This window comes from Ornithodoros turicata, unplaced genomic scaffold (assembly GCF_037126465.1).
Source record: "Ornithodoros turicata isolate Travis unplaced genomic scaffold, ASM3712646v1 ctg00000746.1, whole genome shotgun sequence".
NCBI classification, from domain to species: domain Eukaryota; kingdom Metazoa; phylum Arthropoda; class Arachnida; order Ixodida; family Argasidae; genus Ornithodoros; species Ornithodoros turicata.
The window spans coordinates 2,452,800-2,476,327 of record NW_026999400.1 but is presented as its reverse complement, the minus strand read 5'-3'; the positions used below and the strand labels follow the sequence as shown (position 1 = coordinate 2,476,327).

General features: G+C 44.8%; 1 protein-coding gene across 2 annotated transcripts; it reads left to right on the top strand.

Moving 5' to 3' along the window:
- Positions 1-123: 123 nt before the first annotated feature.
- Positions 124-11,131, top strand: LOC135374777 (transmembrane protein 50A-like). 2 transcript variants are annotated; one of them, XM_064607701.1, is made up of 7 exons: positions 124-693; positions 860-972; positions 3,216-3,283; positions 3,342-3,434; positions 6,129-6,188; positions 9,218-9,278; positions 10,647-11,131. In XM_064607701.1, exons 1-7 carry the CDS (start codon positions 595-597, stop codon positions 10,690-10,692), a joined length of 540 nt encoding a protein of 179 aa, XP_064463771.1. In that variant the 5' UTR covers positions 124-594; the 3' UTR covers positions 10,693-11,131. The 2 variants fall into 2 exon arrangements, with proteins under 2 accessions (XP_064463771.1, XP_064463772.1); XM_064607702.1 differs by lacking the exon at positions 6,129-6,188 and having other exon boundaries at positions 125-693.
- Positions 11,132-23,528: the final 12,397 nt, after the last annotated feature.

Sequence of the window (23,528 nt, the reverse complement as noted above, 5' to 3'; positions counted from 1 at the left end):
TTCTCCCATGTTTTCTTTTCTGCGCTGAGAGGTGAGATACACAAAACCGCAACCCGCGCATTTCGACGCGTTCTTCTCATGTAGTCTGGAAACATTGGTTCTTGAATGACAAGACGTGTTCAAGAATGACAAGACGGATTCAACATCAACACCACAAGCGGGGATAGAGTTGAAAGGACACGCCTGCTAAACAAAAGAAAGGACACGTCTACCACTGCAACTAATTAATGACAGAAGAGAAACGAAGCAAAGAATATCCGGCACGTCCGCACATTTAAAGCTGGACCCTCGTTCCAAAGAGGCCCACCAGGGGTGCCCCTACACTCCATCCATCCATCCAGACGACAACAAGACTGGGAACGGATTCGGTGTTCTCTCAGTGGTCAGATGCTTGCAAAATTGCAGTTTATGTTTCTGCAGAGGCAATAGCGAGTGCTTAGGACTCGTTGTTATCTCAGTGCAGTAGGGTCAAGTGTACAAAAACCGTGCGCCTTTTCCTGCCGCTCCAAATTATCAACAGAGTACAGTTTGTTTCGAGGGCTGCAATATCCGCATCCTTTTTGCTCATAGTGAAATAATTTGGCTAATTAAATCATGGCTGGTTGTTTTGAGAACATTCAGTTCAACCGTCCGGAATGGATGGACTTCAGCGAAAAAAGGAATGCAATTGCGTCGATCGTCGCTGGTGCACTGGTAAGGTCTCACATTTGGGGTCGCGCTCTCGTTTATGATTTCAGGGACTGTAAAATGAAGCAGGACGTTGTGGGGTTCCTAGAGACGACTTACTGTTGCCATAAACCGAGGACGACTGCTGTTTGTGGTTCACATTAACACATTTGTTGCGTGCACTCTCTTTCAGGTGTTTACTGGCTGGTGGATAATAATTGATGTGGCTGCACATTATCCCAGCAATAACGACTTCAACCATGCCTTTCATGTCTGTGGTGTCATGAGCACATTGTCTCTCTTAATGTGAGTAACCTGTAAACAATCTAAGCCATTGAGTGTAAAACGCCAATAATGGTTTTGTGATAGATGAGGGTGATAGGTTGATGTACATTTTGAGAAAAAGAGTACGTAGCTGCAGCTTGTTGACTCGTGCACTGCTGAATACTGCACGAATGAATGTCGTCATGGAGGTGCATGCTTCATATGTGGAAATATGTGAAAATGTACACGTGCGATATTTTGTTTCACATTTCACACATTCCATTAAATTGTCTAGGACGTAGAAGACAAGTTTCTCCATGCTGTACTGTTTCTTAACACACGGGGTCCACTTAGGAGGAAAGAACTTGCCTTTGTGACCTTCAAACTCAGTAGTGCTGTTAGTGCAAAGGTGCTGCAGCCTCTTTGTATAAGTTGGGTCCACAGCTCTTCACAGTTGCATCACCAAGAAAAGTATCATTATCACTACAATATAATCAAAACTTTTCTCACGCTGCGTAACGCCGATTAGTCTCAATTTTCGTCTTACACGGGTTATGGACCCAGGAACAGAAGTGCCGGAAGGCACAGCCTGAATACAGCCGATAGCAGTGCTGGCGTAGTCAGAGGGGGGAGGGTGTAGGTGGTTCAAGCCCCTCCTGTAATCATACCCTTGGTAGTGCTTTTGGGAAAGGGGAACGAGGGGGAAATTCTCCTCTCCCACGTAAAGTCCCCCATAGGACCCCTCCCGAAATACATTTTCCTCTTTTTGTTTTTCTTTGGTTTGTGGTGACAGAGCCTGCTTGGAAGATTGTCTGGAAAAGATGGTTGATGAAGCGTCGAAGCGTAGCCGCATCAAGAAGCTGCAAGGTCCGAATATAACTGTCCGGACACTCCCCAGCAACCAGACCAGCTATGTTGTAAACCAGATGATAGTGAAAGGTGCATGGGGCCATTTGGAATAAGTTAACTGGTGAGGAGTCTTAGAAAGAAAAAAAAAATTAGGGCTGAGACATGAGCTCACGTCAATAAAGTAGAGAAAGCAAGAGACCTCCGTTCAGTGCATGCAACGCCTGGAGTCTTTGGGGGACCAAAATCCCAAAGATGCTGAAATAGCATCGATCGCTATCCAAGGACTGCCAAAGTAATACGGTGGCATGCTCTTTTACGTGAAGAACGATAGCCTGAGAATCAAGCTACCAGTGAGACTGCATGTAAGATGAGAACCTAGCAGAAGTTGGAAAATGAAGAACACTTCAATGTTACAGCTGTGGGAAACCAGGTGACATCGCAACGAACCGTCATTTTAGTGACACTAAGTCATCTAAGTTACCAGATCGTCATGGAGGCCTCAAAGGATGACAGCGTACCTGGAACAGAGGAATGTACAATGCAAAAAGCAAGACTAGCAAGGATGGAAGAGGCTGAGGAGGATCCCATGGACACATGTCATGATTTCACTCTTCAAACCACCTCATTTCAGAGCATGTGCGAAGACACAGGATGGCCGCTTGATTCGGGAGAGAGTAGTCACTTGACTGTCCGCAAAAATCTGGGACAGCTGCTGACAAAAAGTCGGCGACACTCTAACCCACACCTGTCTGATTACTGGTCAGGTGTGCTACCAATTACGCTATGCCGACATCATGCTCTCACCAACATGCCAAGGCCTAGATAATGAAGACACGGACAAACATTCAGTATCTGCAATTTACGTGGCTGCAAAGGTATTCTGCGAGATTTCAGTGAAGACTCTAATCGAAAGGTGACTTTAACCGACAGAGATTTACTACATAGGCGTGAGGAACAGTCGTGTTCAGCGTAAAGAAAATGGTCTACAAAATAAGTTAATTGCAACGGACGTGCTGTACATTCCAACCATGGTAGTTAGCCTCATATATGTACTATCGAAGTTGACAGATAAAGGCATGGATGGGAGCTTCTCTGGACAGGGATGTAAAGTCTACCATAACGGTGACAAAATGTCATTCAGCATGCAGTCAACAAAGCGGACAAATCTGCCTCGATTTTCCTCTAATGTAAGACTCGAATACCCAAAGGCATAAGTTAATGCCTTTGTATGCCGCATACTACGCATTAAAAACAGAGCACACAAGATGCTTGCCACACAAACTTGTGCAATGCATTTAAAAAGTAAGAACAAGGCCCAAGCTTTTGCTCGTTATAATGTCGCTTGTTGCACTATTTGACTTGACAGACAGTTTAGATACTATGTTTACTCTTCATGACTATCTTGACCAACATAAATGTCGTCTTAATCCTTTCAGGATAAACGCTGTATCAAATGGTCAAATCCGCGGTGACTCGTATACTGATGGATGCATGGGTCAGAGAGGTAAGTGTGCTTGGCGTGAATAGTGCTTCATGTAGTCATGTGGCTCACCTGTGTACAGGTGCCCGTACATGGCTCTTTTTGGGATTCGTGCTGGGGTTTGGATCACTGATCGCATCGTGTTGGATTCTCTTTGCGGATTATGTCATTCAGGGTAAGCAACTCTATTCCCTTTGCTTTCGGTTCTCTACATATACCGCAGCGCTAACATCTTCTGGTGCTTAGATGGTTGATACCTAGGGTTCTGACTTTTTCCAAATGGCCTAATAAAACTTGATAAATATTCTCGTGTAGTCTCTTGGAGAAATGCAATATATCAGAAGAATTGCAACATCTGCCCCTGCTCTTGCGATCTAGCGTAGTGACTGGGCACATGTTTTCTTAGTGTTGAATTGTCAAACCAATGTACATTTGCTATTCAAAACTCAAATTTCAGTGTGTCTGTATGTATATAGCTGAAGTGGAAAATGAAGCACAGACTACGAAGGGATGGGAAGTAAGATAAAGGGGGATAATTTATTTACATTTATGATGCTGAAAGGGTTGTCTACGTTACTGTTGAAGCTCTGCCTTCGTCAGGACAAAAAAATGTGTGTGTATATATATATATTCTCACCCTGGCGGGAGGACATCACGTTCCACGTGACCTTCCGACGCCCTCGCTCAAACGTCGACCACCTACGCATTCCTGATGAAGGCCCAATAAGGCCGAAACAGCTGTCCAATGCTGGTGTGGCGACGTTTGAGGCTTATAAACATATGTCTAACGTACAGCCAAAGAGCCTATGCTATGTTTTTTTTTTTTTTTTTTCGCTATTCGCTCCGAGATCGAACGGTGGCGGCGCGCTGCGGAGAACGGAGAACTATCGCAGTGTGGACGCGTCGTCTGCTTTTACACGTTTATTCAGCGTTAAGTGCCGTAGGTGGAACCGAATAGTATCGTACCATCGCGGCACAAGTGATCTTCCGGTGAATAGACACAGGAATTACGGAAAAGAACCATCAAATCCGAACACCGGTCCACGTGTTATCCACACTAGAATGGTGACAGTGTCGTCCCCTATAGGTCTATCTCGCAGCGAATACAGTAGAATCTCGATGATACGATCACGGATGATACGAATTCTTTTCCGGTCCCGGCCGGAATGCCTATCCTTCCCATGTATTAGAGTTCGGATGATACGAACGCGTTATCTTGCCTTTACGGATGATACGAATCAGCCGAGGATGCGACAGAGGTCGTTCCCCCGTGACGCGAGAGCACGCGAGTCATGCTGCTCCTTCTTTCGAAAAGGGAGGGCGATCCTCACCACGAACTCCCTTACATCATATTGCGCAGTGCAAGCAATGACTTTCCCTTTGGTGGTGATGGAGGAGATAAGATCAAACGGATTGCACGGCCCGGAACCTTATCACCTTATCTCTGTTTTGACCTTTTTACCCCCCTCGCAACAATAAACCGCGAAGCTGTGTGACATCGCTCTGGCGGAAAACAGCGACTGTATATATATAGTTTTATTTATATTTATAGCATATATATACATATTTAAGATATATATACAAATGAATATTGTCATATGCGTGCATTTCTCATGCTTTTCAGGCAATGCATGTTGCGTAGAACACTACATACATCTGCATGTAGTTTCCTTTTTAATGCAGAATGCATTCTAATGGAGCTACGACATGACTTGTTCGTGGTGTGGTGTAATGTAATGTAGAGTAGTCAGAGCTCAAGATACGCAGGCATAAAGAGCCAGGATGTTGAATAAAGTTAAAACTCGGGTGGGTTGGTATGTCATACTAAAATCAGAGTCCTGTCAAAGTTGAAATTGCAGTGCCTTGTTGTCCCCGTATCCTTGTATTGTCCCTTATTTTCGCCGTCACCTGTTGCACTGGGGTTTTTAATTGATTTTAGTATAAAGAAACACACTCCCCAAATCCTCTTTGCTGGGCTTGGCTTTGCTGTTTGCCAGCTGCATGGGAGAGTGCACCCCTTTTCCCCCATTGTCTATTGGACCTCGGCACTATGGACTCGTCATGTAATAGGCAGCTGTGTAGCATCATGGGTGTCACAAAAAAAAAAAATATTACCAGGCGACATGAGCAGTCTGCGCTTAGTGTCTCTTCCGGCGTGCCCTGGAACTGACATGCCGTAACACCTAGTGCGTGTAGCGCCAAATATAGCTGCGGAAGACGAGAGGTTGCATTCGAGCTGCAGGAAAAGAAGGCGGATTCGATGAATAAAATTCGAACATATGCTACATTAATTTGTGTTCAATGTACTGCTATTTGCTTCACAACCAATTGCCTCGCACATTGATCCATTGGCGTCTCAAGACCATTTCCTTTATGCACTTCCATACATTTGGGGTACCATGGGGTTCCATACATCCTCTGGGACTAGTGCTTGACATGAGTCGTCTGTTGCCGACGCGTACGATGCATTAGCGAATGTATCTTGCATACACTTTGTTTGGTCGCAATGCCAAAGGAGGGCCCCAATTTTTTTTACGTATGCGCATTTGCCCAACAGTGTTTGTACGCATTTTTGGTCACTTCTAAAAATCGAGCCTTATGAATGCCCTTAGAGTTTCCCCGGGAAAGTCAGAACTCTAGCAAAATAAGTACTTCTTTAAAAAATCTGTACGCATACTATTTTAACGCAGTAAGGCAAATGTGGGCTAAGATGATGGTCCCGTTTTACCGTTGCCATTTAGTGTTACGTGCATAACGTGCAAATTTGTTCACCGTGCTTGTCGCCGATAGCCACTTACTACGTGTAGCGTCACGGTAATGCATTGTTACATACCGTGATGGTGGTCACAGGAATTGGTCTTGCTTACAGGCCGTTTCGTAGAACGAACTATGCTCAGAGACCCAAAGTTCACGCCTGTCAAAACGCCGAGTGAGTAAATGTGTGTGAAATGTGTGGACTGGAAGAGTCAAAGTGTGTTGTGCAACGCAGTGAAAGGTACTGGAAGTGTGTGTATAACTACTTAGCCAACACAAGCATTTTACGGTTGAACCAAACACACTTCAGTTTGTTGTACGAAATTTCTGCCAAATTATGGTGGCACCACATTCTTCTAACGCTGTTATGTTTCCTAAAAAAAAGTAGCCATTCGAGTGGCACAAGTGATCGTGTTTGCACAGTGGCATTCATTGCTCATTGGTTAGCAGTACCTTCTGTCCCACCATATGTTATCCCAACGCGAGCAACTCTCCCATGCCTGATTCAGTACCCTGTGAACAGGTGCTCGAATGAAAGAGGAGAACGTTCTCGCACGCTCATGATGAATTGCATACTTTACTTCTTCCGTACACATGGTCGAATCCTGCTCTGAGCCTTCGTCACCTGCACTGCCCTCAAATCCAAAGGACTCTATTGAAAATACCAATACCATCTGAATGACAAGGCCTTGCGTTTGATAATGTTGTAGCACTCCACACTGTCAAAACTATAAGTGATGGTTGAATTGTGACATCAGCCAGCTCAGCTCTAGAGTATAGCTAGCTTTGGTTGGTAATTCGGTGCTCGAGATGTTATTTTTTATGATACGAGTGGAAATTAAGAGAGCATCTGTTTATGTACTGTCGATTATGAAAACAATATCGATTTGTTTTGCTACGATGGCAGTGGTGACACATGAAGGCAGGCATGGGTGGGTTAGAGCAAATGTCTCAATGATGTTTGAGAGGAGGAAAAAGCAAGGTGCCGTGTCCCTGTTGTTAATACCATTATGTCGCACCAACGTTTTATAAAGTTGTTATTTCCACTTCTCTGTGTGGATATACAGATAACCTGAGAGCCGAACGGAAATGACAGTACGGTTCGGGTACAGGTTTGACCGGGTACGAGTTCAGCTCCGGAAGGCAACTATGGCGGTTCCAACCGGTTAATTCTAAATGATTCGGTTCATGAACTGGTTCAATAACAGCCAGTTTTAGTGAACCGTTTTCACTCAAACGGTTCTCGAACGGTTTTGCCACGAACCAATCAGGTGATTGCGTTCTGAGCCACTTCCCCTCGTCATGGGTCACCTGCGAAAACGTTCGCAAACCATTTGAGGAAAAATAATTCACTAAAACTTGCTAATATGAACTTGCTTTCATCAGAATGTCGCTGTAGGCGAAATTAGCCGCGGTACATGTATTGCATTGCATCATTTTTATTTTAAGTTTCGTATCGCAAAATTTCTTATTGTTAAGTATTGCATAATTGCACAGTTTTTTAGCCCGCAGAGTGTGAAATATTGGTTCTTCCTTGGCAAACTGTGTCCTATGCGTGTCACAAGGTTTTATCGTACTCGACTTCTCACAGCTTAATTCAAAGTATTTTCATTCATGCACATGGATTACGTACATAAAGATCTTGAGGACAAAGTGTGAAATGCGGTATGTACCCACGCTGTGACATTCGTTTAGCTCCCCATCCATTTAGTTGAGAAAGGGACTGATGGGACTATCCTTGACTATCCTTGACTTTGCTGACCAAGAGCGAGGCTCCGCCTCCCGAGTCCTCCTATTGGTGCGCCATTTGGAGGCAGAGCCTCTCTCGCTCTTGGTCAGCAAAGTCGAGGATAGTCGTCCTCTGTGCATAGTCCCGTGTGACGCTCCTTTGTGATGCTACAACTCCTTTTTTCATGAAGTGTGGCATACATGAAAGTCGGTGGCATATATCGGTCATACTCTAGATAGTATAACTTAAATTTCTTCCACAGTCTGTAATTTGGGCAGGTGTGAACCGTTATTTGAACCGGTTGCCGAAAAAATTTTTAACGGTTCAGTTGCGGTTCAGCTCCAATAGTTTTGGTTCGGTTCGGTTCGGTTCAGGTTCAGGTTCAGCTAAAAATAACAGCAGTGATATAACGTTAATGCTCGTTAATAGCAGTGATAGCCAGTAGTTAACTACATGTAGTTAAACTACCTGATTGTAGTTAAAAAGTAGTTATCAACTACTTGCAGAAATGTAGTGGCAACTACTGGTTAAACTACTATTTTAAGTAGTTAACTACAGTAGTTAGGTTACTGCAGGCGTTAACTACTTTAGATTTTGCCGCAAGCTTTACTGGTCTAGTGAGGCCTCATTTGCTGTAAAATAATTCTGCAACTTAGTTTATCGAGTAGGCACAGAAAGAATCCCGCCAAAAGCATTGTATTTGACGATAGTAGCAATGGCTTGAGCCAAAGTTTGTCATTGCTCGTGATTCATATTTAGGTGTCCAAGAACACTACAAGGGATTGTTGTTGATGGACAAGGTTAAGTAGTTATACATGTAGATGTAGTTAAAACATATTGCAGTAGTTAAAGAAGTAGTTTTAACTACTCCTCTGAAAAATAGTTGAACTGCTAGTTAAACTACTTCATCGCAAAGTAGTTAGTAGTTATAGTTAAACTACTGTATAAGTAGTTAGTGGCCATCACTGGTTAATAGTGGTTTTCGGTTGAGGTTCGGTCCAGCTTTGTTCGGATAACTGTTTATGTATCGAACTTGGTACCGCTGGAGTGTCGCGTGTTGTAAACAGATGCTGTAAAGTATGTATCATGTGTCAAATGTGCATATGTGTGGTAGGTAGCTCCATTCATGTCGTATGCTGGTGAACATGTGCCATTATTCTAGATTTAAGCCCATATGTTGCAACTGCAGACCCAGTCAGTTACGTAATTACGTTACGCTAGATAACGCAGAAACTGAGAAGCTGAGACTGAAGCACATACGTGAATCCCATGTAAGCTGGGAGAAATGCCTGTCTTGCGCTGCCTTCTCTTTTTTGAAATGCGTTATCCTGGTTGTTCACAAGCGCTGTAAAAAGTAAGAAGTGAATTATATACACGTATATGCATTTGACCACTTGATATCCCTTATTTTGGATGTGTTTTAAACTCTACACTTACCTAATGAGGCACTCCATGGGTTTCTCCCCTCCATACAGGCAGGGATGTACAATGGCCTGGAATTGGCATCTTTCTACAGAATTCATTCATTTTCCTCGGGTAAGTTGCATTCATACATAACTTGAAATCTCTTTTCTGAACCAGCATATGTGCTAGAAAGAGCATTGCAGGATACTGAGATCCTGCGAAAGGAGCCGTGAAATGTCCCTCCCCTCCATCAGCTTCGACTTCTCTTGTCCTTATATATAAGGACACGAGAGAAGCCGAAGCTCTTTGGTTTTCATTTAATGTGTGAAAGTTTAGAGTGACAGCCTCACCCTGACAAGATAACGTTCATGTTTTGTGTGACCTTCTGATGCCACCCCCTTGAACATTGCATGCCCTCGCGCTGCTGGCGAAAGCCCCCATAAGGCTGAAACAGCTGTTAAGGGGTGATACGGTGACATTGGAGTGACAAATTCTTATGCATAGAGTTTTACTCAAGTTGGTACTCAATTTTGATAGTTAAAATAGACAGTTGGAAATCAACAAGATCACTGAAGTTTTGTTCATGGACAAGGCAAGAAAAAAAAGATGTAGGACTAACTAAAGAAAGTGATTGCAGGAGGTGTCACAAAAGAAAGTTTAGGTGCCGTACATAAGAACTAGCTTTTACAATAATGTGCTCCTCACACCTAGGTAAAAAACTGGAGCAGGCTAAAAATTTGTTATGCAAATCAACTAACGAACTATGCAACAGCACCTCGAATGATTGAATGAGCACAAAACAAATTAAGTGGATGACAGCAATGTTTTACTTGAATTGGGGGAGTCCCCCCCCCCCCCCCCCCCCCCCCACACACACACACATACATTAGACAATTCAGGTTAGATGACTTCAGGAAGTCCTTGTGCTCCTTGCACATGCGTTACATCCTGGGCACTTCCTGCTGCTGTCGTGGGGAAGGTAGAATAGTCCTTAACGTCTTGTTTTCGCTGACCCTAACACGCCTCGCACTATGAACCGAGAGAGGAGAAATCGGAACAGTTTGGAGACCTTTCTGATAACAAAGTTCCCACAGTTCAAAGCGGTGCTAAGCTCTTTGGGATTTTCTGAAGTTGTCTATTGTAATGAAACTACATGGAAAACACTGTTAGTGTACAAAGTGTACAGCTGAGATGCCATCCAATAGTTTTTCAATACCATCTGAACCTGTACGATTCAAGTGCATACCCTGCACATCATAAGAATTCCTATTTACGAGCCACACATTTAACCTTCAATGACCATTGAACTTGCGCGTAGCGCCACCTGGTTTGTAACGCGTGAACTATGCAAAGAGCACTGGATCCGTGCTTGGTGGCACTGCGCACACGTTCAACGGCCATTTTGTTTCAATGATCATTGAAGGTTGCCCGTGCGACAGGGGTATTAGATTTCAAGGAGTATGCCCTGAAAGTGTGCTTCTCATCTATTGCTCTTTCCAGTGCACTTGTTTTCAAGTTTGGAAGAACAGAAGATCTTTGGGGTTAAGGATATCTACTCCTTCGTAATGTAAATTGTACTTAACTGCTTCTGTCAGCCCTAGCATGGGGTGTGACACAATTGCACCACACACACATCTGTAGGATGTTGCATGGCAGTCTTTGTAAATAGCTATATTCTACAATGACGTTGCAGTTCATCTCACTACATTTGCTGTCGTCCCTGCTATTTATGGACAAAGTACGCAAACTTCTAACGAGTGCATTACTTGCTGTATGTTTCGTGTAATACAGATTTAGCTGCACGGTTGTTAAAATATTTTTTAGTTGTGTCGCGAGTTATCAGTTATACGCTTACGATCTCTTTGTTCTCTTTGTTTTGTGATGCTTGCGTAGTGTGTATTTATTATTGTGTCCTACTTTTTCGCTAGGCATCCCGCTGTGCTTTTGCACAGGACATAATAAAGTGTACCTACTAACAGGGAAAATGCTGACTGTATTTGATGCTGTTATCTGCCAGTGTTGATGTCCTCATGGGCACTTATGGGTAACAGCCACGGTGCAGAGGCGTCCTGAGTTGTCACGGTGCGTGCGGAGTCACCAACTGTCACGACTGTTGCAGTTGCTTGCCTCAGTCTGAACATGCAATCCAAGTACACTCTAAGGAAAAAAATGTGTAAAACAGGGAGTAATTACAGCTTCTACTCCCTTTGTCTGCAATTGCTCCCCATTTTAGTCCCCCTAACCGGACATTTAGTCCCGACATTTGCTCCCCAGGACCGCAAATTGTTACTGAACTTCGCTAATGGCCTCCTGAACGCAGCAGTCTACGTAAATGTGTGCGCCTGGTCAATTTGAAGGGAATAAGGCTGTATAACTCAGACAATGTAGCAATTTTCCAGCCACTCTTAGCCAGGACTCTTTCCAGTCATTTTCCAGGACTCTTACAACAGCGCGTGAAATGCAGTCTCCACTCTGTGACATTCATTTACTCCCGTACATTTACTCCCGAAAGGGACTACATTGTGGGGACTACATACTTTGTGGCAATGCATTTAGTCCCCAAAAGGAGTAAAAGTACTCTTTTTTTTTTAGAGTGTACAATGATATGCCCTACAAGTATCTGTATTCTCTAGTACGGACAACCATAGTAGAGCACTGTACTGGCTCTGGCTTGCCGGCCCTTGGCTCGTGGGCTAAGCCTGGCCGTGCAGGCCCGGGTTTCACATTATGGGCCCGGGCCAGGCCCATGCATTGTCAATCCTATATCTGGCTCGAACCTCTGTAACCCCCCACTTCTTGCTAGCCACGGTCAACTTTTGCAGCCCGTTTCGTTGGGCCGGCAGGGTAGTCTACAAATGGCTCGGGCGGGACTGGTCGAAAGATGGCCGGACCTCTGCCTGAGAATGCGGCCCGTGCAGTGTTCTAAACCACAGCGCAAGTGTTCCTTTCCTCTGAAGTGAGGTGCCTGTCCACGAGAGGTATTAAATTAGGGCTGTGCGAGTAGCAAAATTTTCGAGTTCGAGTCGAGTTCGAGTAATACCATATCCCTATTTCGAGTATCGAGTTGAGTTCGAGTAGTTTGCATTCCATTAAATGATAGGTAATGTGTAGAAACAGGAAGATAGATATAAAATTTCAAGCTGCTGTAGTACCACTTTTTGGCCAACTTCCCCTTAAAAATTTTCTTTTGTGCTACAGTTAACAAAAAATGGAACGAATGAAGATTATAAGAGCTTTATGAAAACAATGTGCCACCTAAGGACAGCATTGCTAAATGGATATTGCAACCATAAAAGATTTAAAAGTTATGGGTAGGAAAACTGGTCTTTCTACAACGTGCGGTTTAACACATTTTTCGGTGGTTTGGCAAATATTTTTTGTGTGGCTGACAGTATCACTTCAAAATATGATGCTATATAGGAAAATGTAGCAAAATGAATGCCCTATCGAATGATGTAAGTTTCAGAAACAAAGCTATCCATGTATTCCTAAAATTGATTTTGGGACACCAAAAAATTGGTGTAACAGCAGAAACCTCATGAAGATATGTCTGTATTTTGAACAAAAATATCAATCTATAAGTTCTAAAATATACAAAACGCGGCAATCTTTGTCAGAAATAATACCTGAAAATATCAACCCTTTGGATTAATAAGTTAATGAGTTGTGGAAAATAACGTGAACACCGCATGTTGTTCGTGTAACTGAGTGAGAGAGTTCATTGAAGGAGTAAAACGGAAATTAACATCGTAATTTCCGCTGAAAACATTAGTTTCAGGCTCAACTTTCCTGTTGTACCACTTATTGCTATTTCACCACTCTTCCATTCGTCCCGGTTGGTTTTGAGACAGGTAGAACAGCAATAGTGCAAATTATATACATGCCCACACATGCAGGACAAAAATCTGATTGTCTAACACCTTCAGAGTTGTTATTTGCGTTGAGACAAACGAAATCTGATTCAAATATGCTTCGAATGCGAGTATTGCGCATTTGCGAAACAGGTCTGCCGCGGGAACGCGACGCCGCAACCATGGCCGCAACCAAGATAGAATCTCCACACTGCCTCCTTGGCACAGGGCCAACTTCATACATCATTACCACAAGGAAAAGATAAAAGTGAAAATGGAACTCATTCTGTAGTCTTTATAGTACCTAACAAATGTAACCACCTGTCCAAATCCACTTTAGGGACCGAGTAGCGCCGCTCATAAAGCGTCGATCACCGGTGATCGACTCTCTATGGGCGCGGTAAGGAAGCGTTCGTACCGGAAATCTTCGTAGTCCTACACAAGGCTTCCAGCCCTTTTCGGTTGTGTGCAAATGCACTTTCTTCGCTCTTGTCAAGTATCTCTGAGTTTTATCAACTAGTAGAACCGAAACAGACTCTCCGGCCGAAGAAACGAAACTCGAAACTATGAAGTGCGCTCCTCCCATGTCGGATACGCTTCCGCGCGCGAGACGCCTCCATGGCCAGCAGTAGCCAGTTGAAGCCGGTTTGCCATTCATTGCCACTACTCAGTCTGTAGCCAAGTCAAGGTTAGCCGAAGCTAATAGTGAAAAGAAGATGGCGGAAGTGTGACAGCGATCGCGGCGCGCCAAATGCGTCTTTCCAAATGGTGGAATGAATCGTTGTGACAGGTTATATCTGGGCGATTCCACGCGAAATCATCCAGCGGACCTGCTCGGCCCTCACAAAACTATCGCGAATTTTTACGAAAATTTTTTTAGCAGTCCCTAATAGTGCAAAACGACACACCACGAAACATTTCTTCCCAAATATCAATGTGGCGGGTGCTACACACGAGCAAAGTTCGCAGCACTGGCGTGAACGGCAGCTGCGGCTCATAGAAAGCACCTAGAACTGTGCGGTTTTCTTTTGCGTATAGAGGAAACCATGCTTTACACGGCGCTCAAATCCAGGTTGTCGTGCTGTAATCGGTGCTGGTATACAAAGGCCGGAAGTTTCGCAATTTTCCTCCTACTTCGCGATTTTTTTTGTGGAAAATCAAACCATTAAATTTTAATGAATATTTTTTCCTGTCAAGGCCCTAAGGAATACTTCAACAGGAAAAATCGCCAGACACGTAACTTTCATAGTCATTGCAGGAAAAAAAGAGGAAGTATGCGATTTTTCAAAAATTCGCTACAATCGAGAGTAAAACACGCAATGAAGAGGTCGGAAGAGACGCCTGAAACCAAAACAGTTTTATAGAACGAGCCTTCCTCTACAACATGTTAAAAAATCTCGAGGGTGTTTTTTCGTATACAGGAGAAAATAATTTTTTTGTAGAAGAGGGTATTACGACCACAGTGACCCACGTTGCATGTGTCCAGTGGGGTGCTATACTTGTTTCTTGGGCTCCTGTTTTAATTCTTTTGATTTTCACTTTTTCTCTGGTCTGGTTGGGTTTTAATGAGCAAGCAATATGCTGTGGTACAGACTTCTGCAAGGTTACCATAGCCTTTGCTTCTGTAGCATAACACGCGTATTGCAATCCTGGGTGGTTAAGTTTATGGCATTGTTTCCGGTGTGCACGGTGCCGGCAACGGAGATTGGGGATTAGCGGTGATGGGCAGGTCTAAGTAATACTTTTGGCGTGTGAGCTAAAGCCCTGCGCGGATGAGCTTTTTCACATCCGCAGCCTATCCGAAAAATCCGCGTCTCCCACGGCACGCAGCAATAGTTCAGTTTCTATGCTCGATATATCAGGCCAATTTTCCAGGAAATAAACGTTCCCGTCAGCACAAAGCAGAAAAAAAAAAAGAAGAAACAAAAAAGCTGTCACCAAACTTCATCCACACGGGCGACTTCCTCTCTCTCGTTCCGACAGTGAAAACCCCGGAGCGGCATAGCTTTTTAGCGAGGACAGGTCCTGAGCGTCCATGATGCTACCAAAGGATACACGACAGCAAGTACAGATTTAGCTTCCACGAAAGATTATACGGCACCAAGCACAGCAACACATTTTGCACCAAACGGGATAAGTAGAGTTTATTGCAAGTGAAACGCAAGATCGGCGCCGAACGCGCACCTCGACTCGAGACGCCAGAGCCAGAGATCTCTCTCAGATGCGCGAGCTGCTTTCGTACACCTTGTACTCTATCTTCTGTACCTAGTGTGAAGCAAACTGATGGCGCAATCTCGCGGTTTATCCGAGTCTGACCCGCTCCTGATCCGGCGCCATCCACGTCCGATCCGCAGATCACAACAAGCGTCCATATTTCATCCGAACCCAAAAGTTTCTTGCGGATATCCGCGGGTATACGCTTCCATACACGAGTGGTGCGAGGCTTTATATAGCTGTGAGCCTCACTGGAACCTAGGACAGCATGGACGATGAACCCCCACCACGAGATTCCGTCGTTTCCAGTACTGCCATGTAAATGACTTTTTTGCACGTTCGTCTTTTCCTCTAGCGTTATAATTTGTTAGACTTTTCGTGGTTAATATTTTTGCTGAATTGTTCAGCATTCAGTTAAAGGAAACTTTCATCAACTGAACCTGCATCTACGCGCCTATAATATTCATACTGGTGAATTGGAACTCCACAGCGCTCAACTGGAGCCATGTTCCTTTGGTCCGGGTGGCTGTCATATTGAAAACCAACCAGAAAAAAAATCGGAAATACGAATAATTAAAACGGGAGCCCAAGAAACAAATATAGCACCCCGCTGGATACATGCAATGTGGGTCAGTGGCCGTAATACCCTCTACTACAAAAAAATTATTTTCTAGAGTATACGAAAAAACACCCTCGAGATTTTTTAATATGTTGTAGAGGAAGGCTCATTCTATAAAACTGCATTGGTTTCAGGCGTCTCTTCCGACCTCTTCATTGCGTGTTTTACGCTCGATTGTAGCGAATTTTTGAAAAATCGCATACTTCCTCTTTTTTTCCTGCAATGACTATGAAAGTTACGTGTCTGGCGATTTTTCCTGTTGAAGTATTCCTTAGGGCCTTGACAGGAAAAAATATTCATTAAAATTTAATGGTTTGATTTTCCACAAAAAAATCGCGAAGTAGGAGGAAAATTGCGAAACTTCCGGCCTTTGTATACCAGCACCGATTACAGCACGACAACCTGGATTTGAGCGCCGTGTAAAGCATGGTTTCCTCTATACGCAAAAGAAAACCGCACAGTTCTAGGTGCTTTCTATGAGCCGCAGCTGCCGTTCACGCCAGGTACGGTTTTCTACAGTGCTGCGAACTTTGCTCGTGTGTAGCACCCGCCACATTGATATTTGGGAAGAAATGTTTCGTGGTGTGTCGTTTTGCACTATTAGGGACTGCTAAAAAAATTTTCGTAAAAATTCGCGATAGTTTTGTGAGGACCGAGCGGGTCCGCTGGATGATTTCGCGTGGAATCGCCCATCTTATATGTGATGGATTTTAATGTGGATCTAAATCGAGCTCGAAACGATATCGAGACTCGAAAGTTGACGAGTCATTATTTGTCGAGTCGAGTATGAGATCGACTCCACTCGAACTCGAAATTTCGAGTACTCGCACAGCCCTAGTATTAATGTAAGTGTATTGAAGCTTGCTGGGGGAAGATCCATGTTTCCCACGAAACTGGTCAAAAGTCATAGAAAATCTGCTTCGCGAATGCCGAAACTGATTCTGCTGTGGAGCTCTATGCTGTCACATGACAGCACGTGCTTCTTAGGCCGGCGGCAATGTCAACGCCGGGGGGATTCACCCCCCCCCCCCAATCGTACCTTTGGTAGTGCATTTGGGAGAGGGATATACAAGGGTTAAGTCCCCATAGAAATAATTTTCTGGTTACCATCCTGGTCGATGTCACATTGTTACAGAGAGCCTCCATAATGCCTTCTCTCACCTCTTTCCCTGTGAAGTCGTGATGTCGACTGCTTTAGCCAATCGCCGCGCGTTATTCATCAAATTGAGCGGCCCATGCAGCTTGTTTCAGTTCTTCTCCATATTTAGCTGCGACTGCGCAAGCCCGTAACTCTCAATAGAGAGTTTTAGTGCACCGTACGCTACCGCCTTTGCGTACGTAAGGGATAGCGTTCGTGGTTCTGCGCACGCGCAAAACATAGAGAGCTACGCGCAGTGCGCAGAACCATCACGCGCTATGCCTTACGTACGTAAAGGTGATAGCGTACGATGCACTACTACTGCCTTATGTTGTTTGCAGCGATCAGACTTTTCAGAATTCTAACACCCGCGAGTGCATGCCCCTGCGTGCAGCGGCGTAGCCAGAAAAATATTTTGGGAGAGGTTCTGTGGCAGGGGCGGATTTAAGGGGGGGCGACCGCCCCCACCCCCAAACGGCTGTGTTCCCTGTGTAAAAACCCTATCTCCTGGATGATGCTGTGCCGCAAAGCATGAAATTTCCTTAAGACCGCCCCCCCCCCCCCATGACAGACTCTTAAATCTGCCCCTGTTCTGTGGGGACATCACATGGAAGAGGGGGATTTCCCCCTCCCAAATGCATTATCAAATGTACGATTTGGGGAGGTTTGTACGGACAAACACTGGGGCAGGGGGAGGGTAATGTAGGGGGAAGGTGCGGTCAGCCTGCTCTGAAGTGGCAGCTCGGTGCACCCAGGGGAGGGGGAAAGAGGGAGGGGAGAGATGATGGTGGCACAGGAGAGGGAGGGGCGTGCTAACCCTCTTGCTCTGGGATTCGGGCAGGGAAGGGTAACGGTAATGGTAACTGAAACAGAAACGGTATATTACCGAAATTGGAGGTGGTAACGATAACGGAAACGCATACCACGGTCCTCCATTACCGGAAACAGAAACGAATTTATCGTCTGGTATTGAATTCGGGTAATGACTATTCCTGTTGTGCGATGGCATTTGAGTGACTTCTCTCTTTTTTTTTTTTTTTTTTTGATGACTCCATTCTCTGTAATGCTCTAAATACTACACGAAAACATGGAAGGAAAGCGCAATATTGGATCTCCAGGGTGCACCCGTCGCTTACATCATCCCAGTCCTCATAATTCCATGACATCAACACATGACTATACTCCACCATAGCACGAGGACGACAGCCTACGATTTAGTTACTTATTTTGTACTTTGTTATTCTTTTTCTTTTTTTAATTTCACCGTGGCCATGACAGTATTATTTACTACTGAGAGCGTCTGCTTATGAATGCGACATTGAATGAAGGTTACGCCCATCTTGAGTTGCTGAGTGACTGAAGACTGAAAACATGTTCCTACATTTTTTTTTAATCTTGCAAAATGTGCGCATCCCAACGACGTAAAATTACTTGTGTAGCGTGTACGCGTGACACCAAAGGCACTTGGGCAAAACAGGGTGCTGACAGAGCCGGGAGGGCTGTCCTCTCGCAGCTCTGTAACAACCGTTCCATTACCGGAAACAGTAACGGAAACGAAATTAAAGGGCCGGTATCAGAAACATATAACGGAAACGAAAATGTAGCAATAACGAAAATAGAAACGGTAACCCAAATACGTCCGTTATCCTTCCCTAGATTCAGGTAATCCAATAGGACTACCCACCGCAGAAAACATGCGAGCATCCCTCAGTAGTCTTCATTGGGATGCTCCCTGTACCACGGTAACCGCCAGGATTATTGGCGAAGTTACCAACGCCACCTAGATAGAGGAAAGCCTGCGCGTTGCCTCCTCTCCCTCTTTCAAGTCAGGATTCGTCTGCTACTGCGATTTACCGTTCTTGGAACTCAAGAACCTGCAAATGATTGCAGCACGCCTGGAACCTGCAGACCTAAATATTTAGACAAAAGTGGAATCAGTTTTGAGAAAGATTGAGACCGTTTTGCGCTTTATTTCCAAGTTTTCCCATTTAGTACGCGTGGACGTTCAATCAACTTGCAGACGACGGTGGCGGTTCTCCATGGCCACGACCGCTGAAATCACGTTTGTGATTGGCTACGGCCGTTGAAAACACGATCCTGATTGGCTGACTCTTAATTTGTACATCACGTCGACGAGCGCGCAGGCTTTCTGTATCTAGGTGGTTTTGGTTCGGGCACCGCCCCCTACACCCCCATTTCTGGCTACGCCAGTACTGCGTGAATGCGAGCTACATTTTTATCCTTTACAGAATTCATATGTAAAAAGTTGCGAGAGCAGCACAGATGTTGTTTTTGCAATTGAGTTATACGGCCAGGCGGACATCCTCTGGGGAAGAATATGTTACTATTTACTTACTTATTTGTGACGTTACCTCAAAAGCCCAAGTGGGCATTACATTAGGGTATACATTAGTTGGGGAAAAAAAGTACAAGAAAAGGAAACAATGACAACAGAAGAAACAGGATATACACATAGAACACACAATGTACAGCTTGGAACAAAAGTTCACGGTACACCAGGGTGTTGCATTTCCCCATTGGTGCGACACCCTAGTGGCAAACAGGAGCGGAAACACACATACTGAGAGGTAGATAAATAGTCGGTCACTAGTTCCTTATCAGAGCTCTTCGTGTTAGCTAGCACGGGGGCAGTCCGAAGAAGAAATACGCCAGTGCCGTGTTCCGTGAACTTTTGTCCAAAGCTGTACAATTTACATTTAATTCTGTGAAAAAGAAAAGAATACAAGCTAGCGCGAAGAATGATGGGATCACGGATGAGCACGAAGGTTTCGGGAAGGCCGTTCCAGTCTCTGCCGCTTAGTGGAAAGAATGATTCCGAATAGTATGAAAACATGATCAATCATTACCTAAAATTTATTAACTCATTCATCCGGGAATTTTGGGCAAAAGCAATAGCAGAACGGGAGACAATCCTCGTTGATAGCTATTCTATCTTTTGAAAAATCCAGCAAAGAGCGCGTGCCGCGAAATATCCATTGCTGAATTTCGGTATGCAAATGAGCCAGAACGTAAAAACCGCTGAAAGATGAAAGTCACTGAAAAGGTTAGCCAGCTGTAGGGATCGAACCCACATCTTCTGGATTGCCGGTCCAGGGCTCTACCAATTGAGCTAAGCTAACACGCCTCTCCAGCGACTTTCGTTGTTCCAGCCTCAGAACATCAGTTTATCTCTTGTTCAACAGGTGCCGCTTGCGTCGATTTCCGTCGTATGAATGTGTGTATGAGTGAGAAAAAAATGTAAGAGTGAAAGGAGGGTGAGTGAGAGTGAGTGGCTGGTTTGTCGTCCCTTCAGATGACGCACCCCGAAAGTCGCTGGAGAGGCGTGTTAGCTTAGCTCAATTGGTAGAGCCCTGGACCGGCAATCCAGAAGATGTGGGTTCGATCCCTACAGCTGGCTAACCTTTTCAGTGACTTTCATCTTTCATCGTTGATTTCTTAGGCAATTTGAGGCTTTGTGTGTATCTGTCCCCTCTATGTTGTTCCAGCCTCAGAACATCAGTTTATCTCTTGTTCAACAGGTGCCGCTTGCGTCGATTTCCGTCGTATGAATGTGTGTATGAGTGAGAAAAAAATGTAAGAGTGAAAGGAGGGTGAGTGAGAGTGAGTGGCTGGTTTGTCGTCCCCTCAGATGACGCACCCCGAAAGTCGCTGGAGAGGCGTGTTAGCTTAGCTCAATTGGTAGAGCCCTGGACCGGCAATCCAGAAGATGTGGGTTCGATCCCTACAGCTGGCTAACCTTTTCAGTGACTTTCATCTTTCATCGTTGATTTCTTAGGCAATTTGAGGCTTTGTGTGTATCTGTCCCCTCTATGTTGTTCCAGCCTCAGAACATCAGTTTATCTCTTGTTCAACAGGTGCCGCTTGCGTCGATTTCCGTCGTATGAATGTGTGTATGAGTGAGAAAAAAATGTAAGAGTGAAAGGAGGGTGAGTGAGAGTGAGTGGCTGGTTTGTCGTCCCATCAGATGACGCACCCCGAAAGTCGCTGGAGAGGCGTGTTAGCTTAGCTCAATTGGTAGAGCCCTGGACCGGCAATCCAGAAGATGTGGGTTCGATCCCTACAGCTGGCTAACCTTTTCAGTGACTTTCATCTTTCATCGTTGATTTCTTAGGCAATTTGAGGCTTTGTGTGTATCTGTCCCCTCTATGTTGTTCCAGCCTCAGAACATCAGTTTATCTCTTGTTCAACAGGTGCCGCTTGCGTCGATTTCCGTCGTATGAATGTGTGTATGAGTGAGAAAAAAATGTAAGAGTGAAAGGAGGGTGAGTGAGAGTGAGTGGCTGGTTTGTCGTCCCTTCAGATGACGCACCCCGAAAGTCGCTGGAGAGGCGTGTTAGCCTAGCTCAATTGGTAGAGCCCTGGACCGGCAATCCAGAAGATGTGGGTTCGATCCCTACAGCTGGCTAACCTTTTCAGTGACTTTCATCTTTCATCGTTGATTTCTTAGGCAATTTGAGGCTTTGTGTGTATCTGTCCCCTCTATGTTGTTCCAGCCTCAGAACATCAGTTTATCTCTTGTAAAAACCGCGCCTCAAGAGCGCATCATCTACGCCGACGGAGGCTTATTTGGACCGGAAGGCGGTATATTTGGCCAGACACTTCCATTATCGCTCACAATACCTCCATCGCTCCTCTGCCAAACTCCAAATCACGAGGCCCTCTGGCGTGAAATGAGCACAGTGTTCCTTCCGTTGCCGCGGTTTCGGTTTCGGCTCATTTGCATATCGAATTTCGGGGACGGATATTTTAATGCGTGTGCGTGTTTCAGGATTTCATAGACGTGGAATGGCTTTCAGCGAGGATAGTGTCTCGTTCTTCTAGCTCGCTTTTGCCCGAAATCCCCCCAATTAAATAACTTTGCATTTTAATTTTAATTAGTCATTTTGTAGTTGCTTACTATCTTCGAGAGGATGTCCGCATGGCCGTATAACTCAATTGCAAAAACTACACCTGTGCTGCTCTCATAGCTTTTTTATAAAAATTATGTAAATGATAAAAATAAAGACCCTGTATGTGTATCCTGCTGTTCTTGCATCGCCAGCATCCTGTCGCTGGGCTTCACATGCAGCTGGAGGGGGAAGTTTCACGACTCTCCCCCCCCCTTACACACACACTCAAACACCCCCAAACATCTGACAACACCCCCTCTAAAAACTATGAAAAAAAAATATACACGGCAGTGGCCAGCTGAAAGGGACGTGACACCCCCCAAGATGAATACCCTGCGTAAATAGACATCTACCCGAGAAACGTCTCATCACGTTGGTAGACACTAGACAGACTGAAACCGAAACTTTGACAAATCGGAGGGGGAGGGTCGGGAAAAGTAGGACCGAAGGTCACGTCCCTTTCAGGGACCATCGTAATCCTATCAAGACCGTGGCTTTCGGGCCCGACCTTGTTCGCTCCTAGCTTCGAGCATAGTTCAACTCTACCAAATTGGTGGCGCTGTCAGACACTATGACGTCATTTGTTTACAAACAGGGAGTGGTCTATTCCCGAGTTGGATTTCGTCCATCCTTCAAAAGAGCGCGGTCGCCATTTGTGACTCTCACTCACTCCCCGCTCTGCTCTCCGTTTGCTCACTCACGCTCAGCTTTATTCGCCACATTGAGCACGAATGAGTTCCGCAGAGTAAGCAGTGGGACATTTCGTCGGGAAGGTCATGAACTCATGATGATCCTTCGTGTAGCTCAGCTGGCCTTTGCCCATTGTCATATGCCGCCATTGTACAGATCGTAGCTGTACATGATCTGGGTGATAGTGTGGAGAGTGTTCTACCGGTTCTACTTAGTGGTCCTTAGTGGTCCGGTCAATCTGCACTGGTTGATCCGCTCTGCTCGGCTCATTTGCCACATTGAGCATGCGAGAGTTTTTGCCGATGTATGCTTGCAGACAACGAACGTCTAACCATTTAGGTACCAAGAATGAAGGAGAAAGACCAAACGAGATCCCTTATTATTTCCGTGCTACTTTATGGGTTATGAGGAAAATATTCAAAAATTCATCCCTCCACCGATCATCGATACTCAGGTTTGTGTAGAACCAGTTCGCTATAGAAGAGTTCAGAAAATCCCAGTGCTCTTTGCGCACGCATTGCATCCTGGGCGCTTGCTGAGCGGGGGAACGAAGAATAATCCTTCACATTTCGTTTTCGCTGACCTTGACACGTCGTGGACAATGGACCGGTAGGGGAGAAATCGGAACAGTTTGGAGGTCACCCGTTTTTGTTTTTTTTTTCGTATTAGTAAACTCCCACAGTTCAAAGCGACGCTAAGCACTCTGGGATTTTCTGAACTCGTCTATTGCGCAACGCCTAGATGGTAGTCATGCAAAACTATCGATAAATTCACTATCGATACTATCGATCGTTTTTTTTTTCTTCTTTTTTTTTTTTTGAAGCAATTTATGTGTGTCGAAAAGCTGCCGATAGTACTATCGAAATTTTTACGATAATTGACAATCTGTAGTACTGTTCTTTTGTTTTTCTTTACTATCGATAGTTACATTTAGCTCTCACTGTCGATGGTTTCCGTTCC